Genomic DNA, 18,231 nt, shown 5'->3' on the forward strand with positions numbered 1-18,231 from the left:
GTATTTGAACTGGTGACTGCACGACTAAAGACTGTATTGTTACCAGTCCTGCTCCCCATGTTCATTTTCAAACTTATCTCATTGATTGCTGACTGAGTAAAACTGATGGTTTTCATTTGCAGACTTTTCTGTAAACTTAGGCACTAGTTACTATTTTGTTCCCCAGAATTTAGAAACTTTAAGTGTGAGCTGTGAAAAAGTTATTTGTACTCAATTTTAGTTTAAAAGATTGATTAGAAATTAGGTGACAGTGTGCCCTTTAGAACATTTGGTATCTCAAGGGAAAGTAGTAGCGTGCATTTTAAAACACAATTTTCCCTGCACAGACTTGCTTTCCCTACTGTCAGTCTTGATCTTTCATCTGCTGTAGAGAAACTTGCATGGGATTAAATTTTCATCATTTGATTCATATTTTGTATATGCTCCTGTTACTGTCGGTACACTTATTGCTGGTTTTGCTGTGGGACAGAAACCTAGTATTCTGTGCTAGTCCACATTTTACTTCATTTGGGTGGACTCTAATATAAAGCAGTACTTTTTCTGGTGTAATGTATTTCCTGGAACATTTATTTAGTTGTTTAGTTTTAATCAAGGTAATTATAATGTAACAATGAATATAAGTCAGTTGGCTAACCACAACTTCTCAGTGAACTGTTTCATTACAATTTAAACAGAAAACAATTTGATAAAGAAAAAGATAAGATGTTTCAATCTGTACTAAGTTTCAGATGCCCTTAATTATTTTAAAAATAAATAAAATAGAATAGAATATTTCAACTATTATATTATGTCATATTATGACATGCCACTAGTAGTGCATATAACTACAGCTAATATGTCATGAAATAATGTAAAAAATAAATATAAAAATAAAAACTTCACAAAATAAAATATGAAAAAATTTGAAATTCCAAAATGAAATTTCAAAATTTTCCAAAACATTTTTCTGAAATGAAATTTTTTTTCCTTCTTCATTTTTAAATTATTTTGTGGGAAATTTCATAAAAATCAATATGATTTCATGGGAAAAAATATGTTTAATTGATACAGTATTTTCAAATGAAAAACTGTTTCATGAAAAGTGTTCTGACCAGATCCAAAATGCAGAAAGTACTCCTTTAAAATACAGGAAAAATGTACTGATATAATATTTACTAGTGCTTAGAGGCTATTATTCCTTTATTTGCAAGGCATTTTTGTGCTTCATTAATTTTAATGTAATTAAGAAAAGATCATTCAGATTTCTAATTGGGGGGAAAACTCAGCTTTATGCTGACAACTAATTTTCTGCCTTCAGTTTACATAATTATAGTTTAAAAGTTACATGAAAATTCTGTGGATTGAAGCAGACAATTAATCTGTTACTAAACTCAGCCTGTGTAGGATACATACTATACATCTATATTTATTCCTTGTCAGAATATGAAGACATTCAGTAGACAGAATAATAGAGAGGCTGATTAATGTACTAACAACTATATAATAGTATCTAAAATATGGCTAGTTAAAATATTTAAAGTAATTCTGAGCAGATTCTTTTTAGTAATTGTGAAGCAAACATTTAGTAGCTCACATGTGCATTACATGAAGGTTTTTTTTCTGGTTGCTATAGGTTTAGCTAGTCATATCTAATTTTACTTCAAAACACCCACTCTTGTGAAATGTAGGCCTTTTTACCTGGATTTTCACCAATTCAATTTGATTTTGTGCACATGGAGAAAAGGGGTTTCATATGCATGCAGCACTTCAATGCAAGAGAATCATGCGTTAGATTGGTGCACATCCATTGGCTTCAATTTTACAGTGCGTTCTTGTATCTGATGTAAAGTTTGAATGTCACCAATTAGATCACTAGTTCTGGATCATGGAAATAAAGCATAATTTATGCAGGGTTTTTTTCCAAAATTTTAGACCAGGTAATACCTGGGTAAGAAATGTATGTTATGCTAGAGGATGCATGCTCATTGTCCAGCTATACCAAAAGAAGGGCAGGAGACACTAGATATGGTTTTAATCAGGGCAACTTTATTATTAGATGTCTGGGACTATTTGGCAGATAAAAATGTACAGTGCAGGTAACTCCATGTTCATTCTGTATCTACCCAGGGGGCTTCTGCCAGCTCCCCTCTTTTTCCATCCAGGCCCCCCCAGCCAACCCATTGCTGAGACCTTACCATTCCTCTTCCTCCCCAACACCCGACCCCAAACAAGGGTTAAGATAGGCTATAAGAAAGGGAGGTTGGCTCCTTGCTGTACCAGTCATAGGAGCTCCAAATCCCCCCACCTCTCCACTCCCCGTTCTGCTCCTTTAACCAGGGCCGGCTTTAGGCCAATTCCACCAATTCCCCCGAATCGGGCCCCGCGCCTAAGAGGGCCCCGCGCCCAGTGGCAGGGCCGCCGGGGTGGGGGCAAGTGGCCGAGAATCCCTTCCCTGGCTAGAGGCTCCTTTTTAATTTTTACTCCGGGTCTTCGGCGGCACTTCAGTGGCGGGTCCTTCACTCGCTCTGGGTCTTCGGCAGCAGGTCCTTCAGTGCCACCAAAGACCCGGAGTGAGTGAAGGACAAACCGCCGAAGACTACGAGTGCCGCCTGGTGAGAACAAGCCCCACATGTTTTTTTACGTTTTTTTTTTTTTTTTCAGTCATCCTTGCCAGGGCCCCGTCAAAAAACTGTTCGAATCGGGCCCCGCACTTCCTAAAGCCGGCTCTGCCTTTAACCAACACCTTTTGAAGTCCTTTAACCAAACCACTTATCCAGTCACTGTATCCCTTCTCTATGGAGTACCTGCACTGGACCTCCGCCACACACTTAAATAATGAGTTGTGATATCATAACTTAACATCCTTCCCTACTCACCATAACAAAGCTCTCCCTGAACCCACTGTGGGAAAGGCGTAAAAAAAAACCCACTCCACCTAGGCCTATCTGGTGGTGAGGAAAAAATTCCTTCCCAGCCCCCTAGAAAGGAGTGGCTAGCACAATGCCCACAGCAGGACCTGACCAAACCTGTTATTTTGACACCTCAAGGGAAGGGAAGGTGGGTGCTGCTCCTCCTGGTCCGGGCAAAAGGGGTTTCTCCCGCTTGGCCTTGCCCCCTTTTGAACTCCCCAGCCATTCCGGTCCCTGGGGATGAGTCAGCCTTGCCACACTGACCCACTCCCCCATTTTGCAGCTGCTTCTGAGCCTTGCACCCGTCCTGGCTGTAAGGAGCTATTCCCTCTCCCCTGAAAGCCAGACAGCGCCTCCCCACTCTGCTTAAAGGTGTGGTGTGGACTAGTGTACAGCAATTTCTGAAAGGTTAGCCCGAGCTACAAAGCTCAGAAGCAGATTCAATTTTCCAAAAGTTCAAAGGAATTCTAGTCTGGGCCCATTTATACATTTGTTTATTTGTAGTGGACAGTACAGCCAGCACTTTATTGTACCATCATTTTCTGTGCACTGAGATGGATTGTTCATTTACAGTTTAAAGCAGTGCTTCACCAAAATGACAATAAATTCTTATCTCAAAGTAAAGAGAGACATAGTGTAGTGATGTGGTGCTTATGTTGAAAGCTAGGTGCATATTTCATATTTAGGTGTTGATCCTTTACCCACGGACATCAATGGGAGTGTTGTTGTCAATGTCAATGAGTGTATGATCAGCTCCTTATTGCGCTAAAAAAACATATGAATACCGAAATAAATAAGAAATACATACATATTGCAGGTGCAGAAAACATTGCTTGTGTACAGTTGTGTGTTCCATTGTAGCTATATCAGCAGCACATCCCACATGTCAGTTGATTTATCAGAGGTGGTTTGCTACTGGGTGATCTATTTCACTAACGCCATCCTCATAACTTGTAATATTCTTAATTTTTTGTTCATTATTTCAGTGTGTTTCTAAATCTAGAAAATCTGACATTTATGTTGTGTTTCTAAATCTAGAAACACAGGTACCCCATGTTCATTCAGTATCTAGCCAGGGGGCTTCCGCCAGCGCCCCCCTTTTTCCAAAAAAAAATCATTTAGTCTTTTAATATGAATAAATCATACATGGATGGCAGTAGTATGGTTGGAATGATGATGTGGTTGTCTCTAAAAGTTCTTTTACTAGGTTGCTTTAGCTGTCCAGTGTAATTCTAGGGAGATCAGCTTGGTTCATTCATATTTTAATAACACTTTACTGCAGCAGAAATTCTGACATTTATTAATCAGGATTTTATTGTGACCCTTTTAACTGATACTGTGCTGCTGACAGATATGGTATGCTGAATGATCTTTCACATTATGTTTCAAGAAAATGTAGATGAATACTTTACTCTTCCTATAGATAGCTCCAACATAAGTTTTCTTTTCTTGTAGGCACTGAGGCTTGTGCCTCCTAATTTACTTGCAGGGGGGGGAGGGAGAGAGAATGAAGTCACTTTTAGTATTCACCTGCTTAAAATGAAAAAGCTATTAAAGAATTTTATGCTGAGTGGTGGCTCATGCACTATTACTAAGCCTGAATGCAATCATTTCAGACAATGAAATTCCCTCACTTCCTAGGGCAAGGGTGCAACATTGTTATCATAGAAGTACTTTTCATCCGCTATAAAATCTTATTTGAAGGGAGGCCGTCTTTGATATCAGCATTAGATAAGTTATTGTAACTCGATCAGTGAGAGAGAGTGGCATTGTGTGCAGCAACAAGAGGAAACAGACCCATCACTCTGAACGATATATAATGCAAAATAGCTAGGAAGCTAAGAAGAGGAAAAGGATATAAAATAAAGATGCTACTTACTGTCTTGCCATTTATATTGTACTACAGATGTTTTAATACTGGCAGTACGCTGGTTTTGATTAAAAATACATATTTACCATGGCAACATTTTAATCCAAAAGACATTCCATAAATCAAATATGGAAACTAATGTATAATAATTATACAGGATCTCCGCAGAATATTTGAAACATCTTGGCAAAGTATGCAGCTACATTTGTCACTACCATGTATTTTGAATGTCAGTCAATCACATCTGAAGCAGTATGTGCAGTTGAAATATAGAGTATCAGTCACTGATTGCAATCGTCCTGCTTGTTCTCTCAAAGGTGGTTGTGTCAATCAATGGAAATAGATGTGCAAGAAATTAACATTAAAAACATTTCTATAGACATTTACATGTGACTTGGCATCATTGGAGTGTTCAGCAAAATTGTCTCTCTTGCTTTACTGAACAAATGCTTTATACATGTAGCATGCAGGTGGCAAAAAGTATCCTTCTGATCACCATAATGCACTATCTATGTAAAGGTTAATAGCACAATCCTCATTCTCATTTTGTGAAATGGACACTTTATCAGAGGGTGAGTATGATTTCTTATTTAAATGTAGGTACAGAATGACAATAATACTTTGCAATTATGTTTTATTTTTCATCTGAGGATCTCCAAGCACTCTTTACAAACATTAATAGAGTTTAATAACACCTTTGTGAGGTAAGGAGGTAGTTTTTTTGGCCCCACTTTATAAATGAGGAAACCAAAGGACAGAGTTAAGGGCTGAAAATTTAAAACTGTGTACTTATAGTTAAGAACCTAAATCAATGTCTCTCTTTTTTCAGAGATGCTGATCATCTGCCGCTACCATTGAAGTAACTGAAGTCACTGTAAAAATCAGGCAACTTATTTTGGTGCCTAAATAATGTCTTAGGTGCTTAACTTTATACACCAAAAGTTTCATATTTTTGGCATAAATAACTTATGCAAAGTCTTAGAGTGCAGCAGTGGCAGATCCAGCAATAGTGTGCAGGACTCTTAATTCCCAGTCCTGTGTGCTAATCATTAAGAGAACATTCCAACTTGGAAAGATGTAAATTTTCCAAGATGTATACATTTTATTAATCCTGATAAACTTTGTGGGACCTTTGTGAAACTTCACATGCTAATTTAGTACCCCAAGCATGACTTTGGTATGGACCGTCAGCTCTCATATTTTAAACAAGTGCAATGGCATTGTCGTTAATGCCTTTGTGATAGCAAGTGCCATTTATACGTGTATTCATTGCACACTTTGCTCTTGAAGGAGACTGGCTGTTTGAAGTATTATGGACATGACAAGAGGAGTAATTAAGAAAAATGGTGGAGAGTACAGCCACTGCAAAAAAATATATCTAATGCAAATATCTCCCAACAGAAATCTTTCAAACCTTACCAAGGTAAACAGTCAGGAAGAAAAATTAATTAATCTAATTGACACCCAATTCTAATAGATATAGTATACAAATTCTTACATGTAACATCAGGATAGCCTCAAACTGATATCTTTCTAGATAGTGACAGCTTGCAGTACATGTCTGGAATATTTAAACCCTACCTGAACATCACCAGAATGAATGACCTTTTTTGAAAGTGTATACATAGGATGCATTTGAGCTTTGGTGTTCCTTAAAAAAAAATTTATTACAGATCTGTAGCCTGGATCTATATTGGATTCATAACATAATATTAACACATTCCTAACTCAGGCTCAAGAATCGTATTTGATTTATTTCTATTTCTTAATGTTTCATCGAAATTTAAAACAGTATCATACAAGGATGAAGGACAGCCTTGTAGTTTTTTATTATTTATTGCTATTTATTTCTTACATAGGACGGTAGATAAACATGGGGCTTTACAGATAAATAATAAAAGAAAGTTCCTTGTCCTGAGCAACTTAGTCTAAAATTTACTAGTAGAAATGGCACAGTAAAGGGTAACAAACAAAGGATGGTTGGGTGGGATGATGATGGGTTATATGAACAAAGAGAATTACAAGTGTTACATGCTTTTTTTACTTGAACATTTTAGAATTTTATGAGGATAGATATTGTAGTTTCCTATTTTTTGTACATTAATATACTATGTTTCTATTTGAGGGAGTAAAGTGGGGCAGGGGCTGTGGAGAGCAGGTTAGCTTTGGAAAGCTAAGTGACTCTTGAAGAATGAAGGAAAATGAATGGTACAAAGGATCTGAAAAGATATTACCAGCATAGGGAATAGCATGAGAAAGTTGTCGTTGCTGGTGGGAGGAGTAGAGCAATGTGGCATGACAAGTTAGGAGAACAGAGGAGATGAGATGTAGACAGAAGAGATTTGAAGGTGAGAATGAGAAGTTTTGATACCTCAGTTTTATTCCAGTTTTTGCAAATCACTTAACTTATTTGTGGCTAAGTTTCCCCATTTGTAAGTTGGAAATAATACTACCTACCTCACTGAAATATTGTGAGGCTAAATTGTTTAAAGTCTGAAAAGTATATGGATATTCTCAAGTGGAAGGTGTTATAGAAATGCAAAACATATTAGGCATCCAAATCCATTTTGGCTAACTTTAGACACTCAAGACTGTAACACATCATTGCAAACTCTCATGATATTTTTGAGTGTAGTGACGTTGGGTTGTTTGTTTATCTGTTTCATGAAAACGTAATGAAAGGCTGCCAAGTTGTGGATTTTCCTTTATTCAAAATGGCTGCAATCTCCCATTACTCTCAATGAAGCTGAAGCCAGCAAAATGACTGCTATTTCCTTACAATCTATCCGCATGTGGACGTGAGGCTACCCCTAATAAAGATGGCTGCCACTTACTACTCTTTTCAGTGAGACAGAAACCATGCCCACAGGCAAAATGGCTGCCACTCTATTTTTGTCGGGGCTAGACAGGACACAGTTAGGACAAGAAGCAGGCTGGGCACTGTAAAATGTGAATGGGGAGACTGAGTGGGGAGCTGGAGGCAGCAGCAGAATTTGAGGGGCAGGAGGCCAATGGGGATGGTAGTGAGGCGGAGTGGCCTCCCACTGAGCCAGAGGGGGAGGGACAACTCTGAATCCTGATGGGCGGAGCCAGGCCATACCTGCCCCTCCCCACGGAAGTCAGAGAGCAGAACAGGAAGTATTAAAGGCGGGGCCTGGAGCTCACGGGCTTTATACCCTGATGACCCAGAGGACCCACTACCGATCAAGGTATATCCCAAGTGGGAGATAGGAAGTGGCGCAGGGGCAGCTGACCCTAGTCTGGCTGCAGCACTGCCTGAGATAAGGTCAGCATGTTGAGGTCAGGATCCTGCCACTGTTAGGGCCCTGGGCCGGGATGCAGTGGAGTTGGGTAGGCCTGCGTCACTCCTACCCCTGCCACGGCACCCCTGATTTTGTGTGCTACTGTTTCCCCAGGTAGACACTAAAACTCCCAAAGTCTTTTATCTAATTAGTAAGAAATTATTTTGGGTTAAAGTGTGTTATTCCAAAACTATGTACTTGACTTAATCACATCTGCCTCTGTGTAAGTGTGTCAGAAAGATGCAGACATATTAATGTGGGAGGAGAAATAAGCTAAGTAAATAGTCTAATATAAGCAGTATGTTCAGAGAAACTTAAGGTGGACACCAAAATGGGATGCTATAAAGATAATTTTAAGAGCTGGACTTCCTTAAAACAAAGGCAAGGGACAGCTTGTGTCTATAGCAGATTCTTATTTTTCCTTAACTTTCCTGTAAAGTATTAAAATAATTCTTGTGTTCATCTTATACATTGATTTAATTATTGAGTGTACTAATTGACAATCCAGATGAATTGAACCATTCATTTATTGATTGAATTTCAGTTGTAACCTTAATTTGATCATTTGATTAGGTCAGAGAAAGTAGAAGTAAATTAGTTAGTGACATATTTGTTGGCTTATTCTTTTAATAAATCCATAAATCCTGGTAGGATCCTTCCATATTCAAAGCAGCAACAGAGTAGTGGAGAATCAGGCCCAAGGAATGTCTTAATGTAATGATGTAGATAATTATAGATCTTACCAACAATCATCATCTCTCTTTGAGCTGATCTACACTCACTTTTTATACCAGTTTGCAACAATGTTTAACTATACCAGTTTAGAAACCCATATAGCTAAATTGGTGCAACCCCCATACAGTAATACCTGTATAAAGGTGATTTCACTAGTAGCTTATTTCCATAAATCTATGGAATTATATTTAATCAGTCCAAAAACTGTGTAGAATAGACAAGCCCATTTTTAAATATCAAATTGACATTTGAACTCAAATGCAATTCCATTCATTGTTCACCTACTTTTGAATTTAAGCAAATCATTAGAAATTGTGATAATATAGAGCTCTCTCTGTGTGTAGGTGTAGCTTAGTCACACTAGCGTTATTCCATTTGACTTAGACTGTGTAAGTGAGATCAGAACCATGCCCCATTCTGTGTAAATAATGGCACAATTTGCTGTTTGTTAAATACAATTTTATGAACCACAAATTATGATGTTTTGTAACATTTTAAAATAATCTGCTCATCCATTTTTGTAAATTCATCTGTGTTAGGTACTTATAAAGCTATAAAACCACTGATAGCTGGGTGTAAATGGGGACACTCCATCACCATCTTCTGATGTCCCAGAAACCTCTCAGTCTCTCCAGTAAGTGGCAACTTCATGTGAATTTATTTATCTACCCATCACCAGCACCAACACAATCTTGTGCAACAAAGTATTTATAGTGTTTTTTGTCCTTTAGCCCTTTTGAACAGGGCAGGGGGGAAGAGAAGTCTCCCTGCCTTGAGATCTCACAGCATACTGGACTCAGCTAGCCCAGATTCTCCTTTTTATACCCTTCAGATAATTGATTCATCAGCTCTCCCAACCAGATCAGCTAATTAACTGTGTATCCCCAATCAGCCTTCTCCAGTGGAGCTGATTGGTGCCTAAGTGATCAGAGTACTGGCTCATCTGTTAGCTCCCAGCACTCTGTCACACTGGGCTCAATGATGTTAATAAAGATCTAAGAGCCTAGTTTTATCATTTGTCCCACCAGTTTAACTGAGTACAGAATTGAGCTCTTATGGCTATATTAAGTCATTACCAGGCTGTGCTGAACTACAGGAGAGTCAGGGGGAACATAAGAATGGCCATACTGGATCAGACCAATGGTCCATCTAGCCCAGTATCCTGTCTTATGACAGTGGCCAATGCCAGGTGCTTCAAAGGGAATGAACAGAACAGGTAATCATCAAGTGATCCACTCCTGTCATCCAGGCACAACGTCTGGCAGGGAGGCTTAGGGATGCCCAGAGCATGGAGTTGAATCCCTGACCATCTTAACTAATAGCCATTGATGTACCTATCCTTCATTAACTTAGCCAATTCTTTTTTGAAGGCAGTTATAGTTTTGCACTTCACAATATCCCCTGGCAATGAGTTCCATAGGTTGACTGTCTATTGTGTGATGAATACTTCCTTTTGTTTGTTTTAAACCTGCTGCCTATTAATTGCATTGGGTGACCCCTGGTTCCTGTTCAGAGCACTTTTCCTGTGGGAGGCTTGGTAGGCATTGGCCTAGATTTAGAGCTACATCCAAAGGGTGCTCAGCACAGCTCAAGCTGGTAGGATAAAGTTGGCTGTATGTCACCCTTGTATCCCCTGGAGTCTGTGGGTAAGTTACAGCAGTCTGAAGGCTCTTTTAATGTATGCTTGGCTGCCTCTGGCTCCAAAAAGCCATTCCATCAGCTGGGAATGGCTGGAGTGCAGAGGCACTCAGGCAATTCCCCTATGCCAGGGACAAGGACAGCCACTATATCTGCTCTGCACTTCCAGGGGAGTCCCCTTATGTAGAGTTTAAGCAGGCTTTCCAGAGCACTGCACAGCAGTCAAATCAGGTGGCCAGATGTGGGCCAGCTATGCCTACAGAACCCAGATCAGACATAAAGGAATATCTTCATATCGAAGATACACCTGTGTAAATCCAGAGTAACACTGTTAATTCAGTGGAGTTACTCGAGATTTATACTGGTGTAACAGAAGTCAGCATCTGGTCCAGCACTTCCAGCATAGCTAGGCGAAAAGAACAGGATTTGTCCCTTTAGAATTTTGTATCAAAATCCTGTGAAACTTTGTGTAGTTTCAACACAAAACTAGATTCTCCTGTAATGTGGTGTAGGTTTTATAGCATGCACAAATTCCTCAACTTTACTTCTACATATATATATATGAGCAAGGTTATCATTTAAAAATTCTCTTTGACATTTTTGTTCATAATCTAGATAGTTAAAGAAAACCAACAGACTTTGTTTTATTCTGTGTAGGTTGTTTTGCAGCGCTCATCACCATAGCATGTGAGTGCCTTCCAGTAAGGCATTTAGCAACATGACTACACATCTGTCACTTGTTGTTTGTTCTCTCTTCTTCTTCCCACTGCATATGCAGTGGAATGTCTTGTCTTGGTAGGTTGGTTTGGTTTGTTGGTTTGTTTTTTAAATATTTATATTGCTATGTATTTACGTTCAAGAAGGCAAGGTCAAAGAAATATGCCTTGCACTTGAAGACTTCCTGTCTCTACACTTGAAATATGCACCCAGGACTGATCAAAAATCTTTTTCCTCTCTGAGCCCATGTGTGCTTGATATCGTCATGGTAAAACTTTAATGTAGTGGTATTTATATGCATACACATCTTACTACATAGGAAGTTCAGAGGAAGAAAACTAGTACATGCCTAGGTTCTTACAGTATACTGCTTGTTACTGTTGCTGACTAAATTGTAAAAGTTTTCAGGGTTCATTTTTTAAAACTTTCACACTTTTGTCTGTTTCCGAATACATAAATGGTATGAAAATTTTAGGACTTATATGGTTGTGGTTTCAAGCTGTTTTTGGTTGATTTCATGAGAATAAATTATTTCATTACTTTCTTAACTGGTGAAAAAACTTTTTCCCCCTCAGGGAAACTTGGTTTAAATTATTCATAAACAAAACATTTTGCAGAAGGTGTTCTTTTTAATCCATGGATCACTTACTTCTGGAATATATTTATGTAAACCCTCATATGGATAATTTCTGTGCAGCAAAGTAAGTTAAATTGACAGTTTCCTCCTTTTCCTTAAAATCCCCACTCAGTTCATTGGAAATGCAAATATTATAGTATATGCCCTATTCTGAAGAAAATACAATTTCTTAACCCTAAAGCACACTATGTATTTTAAAGAGCCTTCATTACAATAACCTCATCATCTGAGGATTATTTTATAAATGCAGATTTTTTTAGCATTATATCTCTGTTGTGAAATCACTTTTTAGTTGACATTTAACTAAGTTTTCAGTTTCCTTTCTCTTAGAGTTACTGAGCTGCTATTATGGTTTATATCTGTGACCTCATTTTCCTACAGATAGTGTGGTTTTGATGACACGAGGAAGTATTTTTTTTAAACCAGATACTAAATACTACTTTTTATTCTTCTCTACAGAGAGCAGGGGAGACAATCGGTGGAGATTCTGAAAGGTAATTTCTTTTTTGTCATCTTGCATTTGAATGTACAAAACTGTTGCAGTTCATATTCATTATATTTTAAGAAATTAGTTGTGCTTTTCACTTTTGTAGGGGTATATTTTGTTTTGTTTTTCTGAGAGACTGAAGTAATTTCCAGATTTTAGTGAGAAAAACATTATTTCTGTGAATATATTTAATGGCTTCCACTGCAGATGCTTCAAGTATGAACATGGTTTTTAGACTTAAAAGGTTTCTTGAACTTTTTTTTTAATTAAAATAGTTTCAGATATAAATGAAAATAAATTAAAGCAGTAATACAAAGTTGGGAGAGAAAACGTCTTCCCCTTTCCTTTTCTCATTTCTTATTTATAAGAATTAACGTTTCAAAAGCACTTTGAAGATGAAATGTGTCACATGAATGTTTAGTAGTAGTATTTTTGGAAATCAACAATGAAATAGTCCTTTTTGTGAATATTTTTGTTCCATGAACACAAATATGTGAACTAATGTTTATCTTTCTTAGTCTCTACCAGGGATAAGCAATTATTGTTCAATTTTGTTCTTTAGTGTTTGTATTTGGTCAAATAGAATACAGAGAAACACAAATAATAGTGACAATATCTTTGATTCATTTACAATTAGACTGATTACGCACAAAATATATAACCGATTACATCCAATAAACTACATTAAAAGAACATTGTTTGCAAAGTCAAATACTTGAACATTAGGAAATGCCAGAATGAAGGTTGTCCATGAGACATTAGTTGAGGTCCCCTTCTGCATATGCATTATGATACAGTCTTTAATTATGTGATCATAGTTTTTTTTTACCATGAGCCCTGTCTCATTTAGTGTACAGAATGGACAGTGTTCTGGAATGAAGCAGGATTATGTAGTGAATGAGATTCTTGTCTGTCCCATTTGTTGCAGAAGTTGGAAGGCAATGAGGCAGGGGATTGCACGAGAGAAGGGACAGTCTCCTAATTAAGGAGGCTGAATGCCACTTCAGAGAGCTGGAGTCTATCCTTGCCACAGAGTTCCTATTTGATGCTAGACATAACCACTTATGCCAAACATTTACACCACAGTTGGTTGGTAACAGATTGTTTGTTCTTCCTTTTATGAGTGCATAATGTGAGGCTGCTGAGGCCAGGCTTGCAGAAGTGCTAAGTGCTCATAAAGGTTGCACAGGCAACCTTTATAGTGACATTTCCTAACTTTTTGGTGCTTGACCTTGCAACCTTAACATTCTTTTAACATAGTTTTTTTTTGTAATGTGATTTTTTAAAAACAAAAATAAAACCTCTTTCACATGGAACCATATTGACCCCCAACTTGAGTCATTTTATAATGGAAATTGTCAGGCACCTTAACTCCCAGCAGCACTACCAGCTCCTCCAATAATTATTACAAATGACAAACCCATCCCCAAATATATTCAAAACTACCTGCCCAGATGCTATACAAACTATGGGTCAGATCTTTCAAAGACAACTGTGTGATGAGACCCATGCTCCTTGGGAAACCACCATTGACTTCACTTGCGCTCTGCGCAGTCATAGACATCTGCCCATGCAGATCTTTGACCTTTATAACAAATTTTTTATAATATATAACAGAATAAATACATATATAAAAAAAACACACACAAATATGTTGAAAAACACTCCTGTTATGTGCAAAATATGAGACCCATTACACTATAGTGCACTGTATATCCATTAAAGAAAACAGCTTCAAGTAAGTAGGCTCTCAAGTGAGCCTAAGTTGCTTATTTCCCTTGACAAGAAGGGCCTGGGAAAGTGCTCAGACTATTTTGTTGCAATTTCTTGTAGCTTTGGAACCCTACGTGTCAATGTGTGGATATCTATATGATAGCTGTTTTGTGGAAGCCAGAGGCTCAAGGGAGAAGGTTGCTGTTCCTTGTGGTTGATCCTGGGTTGCTCTTTTTTTCTAGCTGTGATTGTTGACAGAAAGAGGTTGCCAAGCAGTCTGATGCAGACATGAGGCCACAGAATAATCTCCCTGGGAAAAATCTGTGGGAGGGTAAAAAGCCAGTAGAAAACACTGAATATAACTCACAGTTCCTGTCTACTTCTTTTTTCAAAAGGGAGAAATTTGCATGTCCATTGAGAGGATAGGGAATGGAATCCTCAGTTTCTGTGGATCCTAGTGATCTGCGAGCAATATGACCACAGAGCCACGCCATCACTACAAAGAGTATAGGCAAAGAGCCCTTCAGAGCTATTCTGCTTGTCTCCCCTGTTAGGGTTATAGAAGGCACAGAGGAACAGTTATTTCTACTTAGAGAAATAAAAACTATTGAACATGTCTCACTAGGAAGTCCTTCTTGTCTCCATTCCCTCTTACTCCTAGCTCTACCATTTCACCTAGCTCCCCATTCCACCTATTGAGAGGCTTTCCTGCCACGTTTTACTGCTCAGTGCAGAAAATAGTGGAAAGTTACATATGGTCAGGTTTTTTTATGTCTGGATCGCTGAGACTATGATTCTCCCCCCGCTCCCTTTCTTCCCCATCATCATTCTCCTCTGTTTCTTCATGCTGCTAAACACCCAGGTAGAAAAGCAGAAGAAAATGCTCCTTTATTTGTTGCCCAAGTATTCAAACCAAAAGGAAAGAAAATTATATTGTCCATCAAATTGCATGGGGATGTTACAGCTCAATATAGATGCAAGTAACAAAAGTGCAGTGGAAACCCCATTTTCCAATTTCAGCCACAGTATTAGATGCCACAGTCTCCACAAAGCTCTCATGAACTGTCATTCCATACACAAGGAATCTTGTTTGTTGGGGAAGGGAATGCTCAGTTCTGTGGGGAAATTATTGCCAGCACAAAGTTCCATAACAACTGTTCTTAGTGTTTTTATTCAGTGAATATCAGTAACTACTCACTGGTGTTTATCTAAAAATGGTATTAATCATATCCTCAGTAAATACTGCATGCTTAAAAAAATAAGTTATTTCAATCATTGTAATTAATGTTCAGGAGAAAAACAAGGAGAAATATTTTGTAGACTTTTTTTACGTGTGCAGTATTTTCTTATATTTGCATTTAAAAAATTAGATACTTCTGCTATTTTATAAAAACAACAAGGAGTCTGGTGGCACCTTAAAGACTAGCAGATTTATTTGGGCATAAGCTTTCATGGGTAAAAACCTCACTTCTTCAGATGAGCAAGAAGTAAAATTTCATATACTGTACAGTATCTCTCATTACAAACATTTATTTGTATAATGAAATTTAAAGTCAATGGAGTTGCACCAGTAATGAATTTGGTCCCTTTTGTCTGTACTTTAATGGGTTCCACTTTACCACTTTAGAATGAGTGGTGCAGTCAATCATAGATCCATTAAGGCAGAAAGAAAACATTTGGTATCAAGTGCTGTGGGCAATATGTTACTACTTATGTTCAATGTCAAAAGTTGAAAACCTGAAATATAGGCTGCAATGAAGGTTTTAAATGACAAAGTTGTATCTTCTATGTCCTTTCAGATATATTTAGCAGTTTTAAATTATTTAAGATTGTGCTTGTGACCAGGGCCCTAGACCAAATGGTGCCCCAGGTGAGGAGCATCTTCGGTGCCCCCTCACCCCCATTTGTTAAACTTTTGAATACCTTATTTTTATTGCATTTGTAGCCCATTTCATGACTTTGATGCATGATCGGCATGCATGATCTATCCCTGTCGTATAAGACGATAAATTTACACTTTCACAATTACACAATAAAACAAGGTTCACAATATCGCAGCTGGGCTCTCACTTCACTTCACTTCATTCTTATATCTCACTGACTGAGTGCCAATGCCCTGCCCCTTATATACCCACGAGGGCACGGCTGACAACATTTTAGAAGGTTCAAGGAAAATGTAGTTCTCAGAGTCTCGAAGGTTCCACAAGATTCGATATAGGTCTAGAACATTCTAGGAGGATAGTGAAAAATTAATCCACATACGGAATACCGGAAACATTTTATTTCGCACAGTCTATTTTCCCTTTTGTCGCTAACAACAAAAACAGCACTCCAAGCCCGGCTCCCCAAGCGGTTGCCTTGGTCACCTGCACCTAAATCCAGCAATGCTTGTGACTTCTGGCACAAATAAACCTAATGTTAAAAGGTTAGTTTTTCTTCTTAGCTTGTCAGTTTTATATCTGAATAGAGCAAACTTTACACAGGAAATGAAAAACTGAAAGTGCGTAAAAACCTATCTGTACATCTCTTAACTTATATTTAAGGGCCTTAATCTTCAGCTGGGACCAAACTGCACTTGGCATAGCTCAGGAGATGAGGCACAAAAGCTGGAGAATGCTTTTGCACACACATCCTTATCCTGGGGCCATCTGGTCACAAGTCTGGTCACTGTTATAAAAGAGTACGCTCAGAGATGCACAATTTTACATTGGTTTCTGATAGCCCCAAGGGAGTGGGTATTCTGGCTCCAACGGATCACCAGGGCTCAGAGACATACCCATCTTATGGTGACTGTGTACCACTTAAGGATGCCCATTAATGGGGAATCCTGAACTTCCAGTTAAGCCAGCATAAGTGTTGCCTTTTGCCCTTGAAATGGCACAAGTAGCCTTACCGAACCAGAGGATCTGTCCCAGAAATGTATATTGTCCTGCCAGTTTTAATGCAGTTCAGTTTTTCCACATCATACATAAGTAGATGCTCTGATTTTCCTTTGTTTCCTGTCACTTGATTTTAATTTTCATACCAAGTTAAAGGGGAAAAACATTGATGTTCATAGATAATATTGGTAAATCCTAGCAACTCCCCGTTGCCAGATCAGAAGTCACATTGCACCATTTTGTTCCCCAATTTGAAATTTAAAGCCTACCTTCTATTGGTCACCAGCATTTAACTTGCTGGCCATCTGATATATATTTTCAGATCAAAAGACAAGTTTTTATTTCCAACTTGTATTAGCCTTTGATATGTCTGATCTCTTGTAGAAAAGAAAGACACATAACAGCCATCTGCATACAAACAACAGGAACACGTGCAAACCTGTTCAGCAAGGACCCATGAACTTCTTCACTTAGTGAAAGCCTGTAGGTGGAATGTACTGAATCCACCATTGGAGGAGATTGTCATTGCCTGTCTTTGGGAGAACAAGATGCCAGTATCTCTTAAAGAAGCAATTCTTAGGTCTCTTCTCAAGAAACCATCTCTTGACATTAGCTTTTTATTGGCTCTGACCTTTGTTTTTTGATTGATCCCAGAGTAGTTTTAGGCCATTAGTCACCTGCCCTAGAGGTTATCCTATGGTGGGTTTTACAGGAATCTGGTCTGTAACCCTTCCAAGTCAATGACAATATAAGGCTATTATGGTACAAGGAAGTGGTTCTTCTGCCTTTAGTGTGTGGCTGTTACCCTTTTCAACATCTCTATTTTGTCTGTCCTAGATTGTGCAAATGGTCCAGATTAGGTCTTGGATGGTCACTTGGTTGAGACTCAACCTGGATTAGACCGTGATAAAGTTTGTAGTCTTATTTTACCTCCATTGTTTGAGGAAGTTTGTCCATCATGTTTTAGTTCTTTAAATGCCCAGGTGGCAGTTGTGATCCAGAATCCATATTCTTTCAGATGCAGCCCTCACTACAGTGACCATATTTTACCAATAATATCCAAGTCTTCCTCTGAATCATCCATATCTTACTATTGCGCTATGACTCTTCCTGTGAAACCAATATTTTTATAGCCAATTCTATTATCAGAGACTGGTCTGAAATGATTGCTTAGTTGTCCATGAGAACGTGAACCCCCTCTTCCCTCCCCCAATACGCTATCAGATCTGGAAAATGTTTAAAAGTGGTCACTGACTCCATTTTTAAAAATTACTGAACTCTCTTAATTCTTCTATTCAAAAACCTTTTTGGCTTCTATCTGAAATTATTGCAACCACACCTAGATATGATATATCTGTCTTTAAG

The 18,231-nt window shown here is 38.2% G+C and overlaps 1 protein-coding gene across 1 annotated transcript in view; it reads left to right on the forward strand.

The window, feature by feature from the left end:
- LOC117882910 (connector enhancer of kinase suppressor of ras 2-like) overlaps positions 1 to 18,231 on the forward strand; it is a 376,187-nt gene that overhangs the window by 267,836 nt on the left and 90,120 nt on the right. The window contains exon 14 of the mRNA XM_034781795.1: positions 12,247 to 12,281. Coding sequence (XP_034637686.1) covers positions 12,247 to 12,281 — 35 coding nt within the window. The remainder of the gene's footprint in view (positions 1 to 12,246; positions 12,282 to 18,231) is intronic.

This window comes from Trachemys scripta, chromosome 9 (genome assembly GCF_013100865.1).
Source record: "Trachemys scripta elegans isolate TJP31775 chromosome 9, CAS_Tse_1.0, whole genome shotgun sequence".
In the NCBI taxonomy this organism is placed as follows: Eukaryota; Metazoa; Chordata; order Testudines; family Emydidae; genus Trachemys; species Trachemys scripta.